At 43.2% G+C, this 2,511-nt stretch overlaps 1 protein-coding gene across 1 annotated transcript; it reads left to right on the top strand.

Annotated features, from left to right (window-relative positions):
* Nucleotides 1–1,141: 1,141 nt before the first annotated feature.
* Nucleotides 1,142–2,056, top strand: LOC129741674 (uncharacterized). The gene has a single exon (XM_055733421.1). It carries the CDS (start codon nucleotides 1,142–1,144, stop codon nucleotides 2,054–2,056), a length of 915 nt encoding a protein of 304 aa, XP_055589396.1.
* The last annotated feature ends 455 nt before the right edge of the window (nucleotides 2,057–2,511 follow it).

The raw sequence follows: 2,511 nt of genomic DNA, 5'->3' as shown, positions 1-2,511 counted from the left end.
CATAAAACATGAATTTCACCGAACACAATTTCACACAACACACAACACATAAAATGAACTACCAACACTGTACACTCACAACATAGAACTAAGAGTGAGACAAACATGACATGAAAGTGATAAGTGAACTGAAAGTTTAGTTGTATAAGTGACATGTATATTTATTTATGCTTCAATAAAATCACTTTCTAAACCTATTCGCGCGCTACGGACGTGTTTTGCCACCGAAATTTCGATTCGTTCTCGGCCTTTTGTTTCGCTCCGCCATCGCTGGTCAAGTTGATGACCAAAGTTGTTCCTGCTATTTCAAATCCTTCGACGCCGTTTGGGACCCAATTTCGTGGGACACTATCAACGGAATCCTGCGTCCGTACATGGTCCTTCGAGCCGGATTGAATAGCGCACGTACCTGCCAGGCCTGGGGAATCATCTTCGGTATTCTTCACCAGCAACAGCAGCAGAAAGCGCACATCGATTAGCAGCAGCAGAAGCAATTAATTTGCTCATCAGCACCAGCAACAGCAGCAGCAATCAATCACCGCGGAACCAACAGCAATCCTGAAAGGAAGCATCGTTCCAGTACATTTTGGTAGTTCGTATACAAATTTACTTACTTGTTTTCGACTTCCAGGGGGGTTGGTCATCGGTCCCGAGTGCGTGATTGAGGCTTTTTTTTTGATAAATTCGACATCCGACGGAACATTTCGAACTTCTTTGGAAACTTCCCGGGTGATTTTTTTCCGATTTGTCAACATCAACAAACCGTAGGTTGGACCGGTCCGGTAAGTCATATGCCCACTATTCTTTCGCCGGAAACGGTTCCAAGTGAAAAGTTAGCACAATTGGTGCATGTTTCGGATATTTTTTTATCATCGAATATTGTTCGTCGGCCATTGCTGTAGGCCATAGGAGATCAATTTGGAGCTCACTATTAACCCTTCAAGTCCCAGTAGCACAAAAAGTGCCTAATTCAAAAATATTTTTGAAAGTTTTTTTATTTTTGAATTTTTGCGAATCGATTGCGATTATCGATTTTTCGGGTAATTTAACCCTCTCAGTACCACTGGAAAATATTTGAAAACAAAAAAAAAATATTTTTTCGGTATTTTGCGGTTTTTTTTTGAATTTTTTCCGCTAAGCGATGAAGAAAGCAGTGGAGTTTAAGAAAAACTTGGTGATTTATCGCCAGGCTCGAGATTCTATGGAACGAGCCATGAATTTTATGCAAAATTTCGACCCGTATACGCAAGTTGAGCAAGCTTTAGCTCGAAAAAATGCTCTTGAGAGCAATTATAAGAAATTTTGCCAAGCCTCATTGAATCTTGAGAGCCTTGAGGAGGAGGAAAATACTGAGATAGATTTCGCGAAGTATATGGCTGCTTTTGAGGAGGATTACTTCACGCTAAAAGCGTTTTACGCATCATTAGAGGTACCCCGCACGCCAGCACCATCGTCAAGTTCATCAGGTCATTCTTTTCGGGCCCTGAAGTTACCGGATATCAAACTGCCGGAGTTCAGTGGCAGTATTTTACGGTGGTTTTCTTACTACGACACGTTCGATTCGCTAGTGCACAACAATGCAGACTTGTCAGATGTGCAGAAGTTTCACTACCTCAAGTCGACTCTTCGAGGAGAGGCACTGAAACTTGTTGAGAAAATGTCTGTCACGGGTAACAACTATTCAGTGGCGCTGAAAATGTTGACTGATCGGTACCAGAACTTGAACATCCTGGTACGCAGTCACATTGAGGCGTTGTTCAAAGTGGAGAAGGTGCGCAAGGAATGTCCACGGGAATTGACAAGTTTGGTCGGCGACTTCGAGAACAACTTAGGAGTTTTGGAGAAGCTGGGCGAGAACACGAAAGGCTGGAGTTCACTTCTGGTGCACATGGTGTCAGCGCGGCTGGATCACAACACGCTTCGCGAGTGGCAGCGAGCAGCGGATAAAAAAAAGATGCCGACGTACGACGAGCTGATCAAGTTTATCCGTGAGTACGTGATGGAGCTAGAGACGTTGCAGTCCGATCGACCACCCAAGCAACCAAAAGTCCCATAAAACAGGTACAAAAACGCTTACTCAGCCCCATCATTGATATGCAGTACGTTCTATGCAGCTCAAAATTTAAGTTCTTATTGATACTTTCAAGTGCCAAAACAAGTCTTAATGATCTTCTATTCAGTTTCCAGCGGCCTCTTAATTCAGCTTCCAAAAAATCACAAAAAGAGCAAAAAATCTCTCTCTATCTCGACTGAACCCTTGGCTTCGGTTCATATCACCTTCTCCTGATTATTTACTGTGTTCTGTACCGGTGCCGCCCTTATGCCACGCGCCGGATTTCAAACTCGACAAATTGCTCAATTGCTTCTTTCCTACATTTCCTACATATATTGCATCATAACTCAAGTACAAAATTACTTATTGAAAAAAAAACTTGCCCGGCTTGGTGATCGAACCCCGACCTTCGTGGTGAGAATCGAACACGCTACCACGAGACCACGCCTAGATGTTGT

Source organism: Uranotaenia lowii, chromosome 2 (genome assembly GCF_029784155.1).
Source record: "Uranotaenia lowii strain MFRU-FL chromosome 2, ASM2978415v1, whole genome shotgun sequence".
NCBI classification, from domain to species: Eukaryota; Metazoa; Arthropoda; class Insecta; order Diptera; family Culicidae; genus Uranotaenia; species Uranotaenia lowii.
The sequence above is the reverse complement of the archived record's forward strand: the minus strand, read 5'-3'. Positions and strand labels throughout refer to the sequence as shown.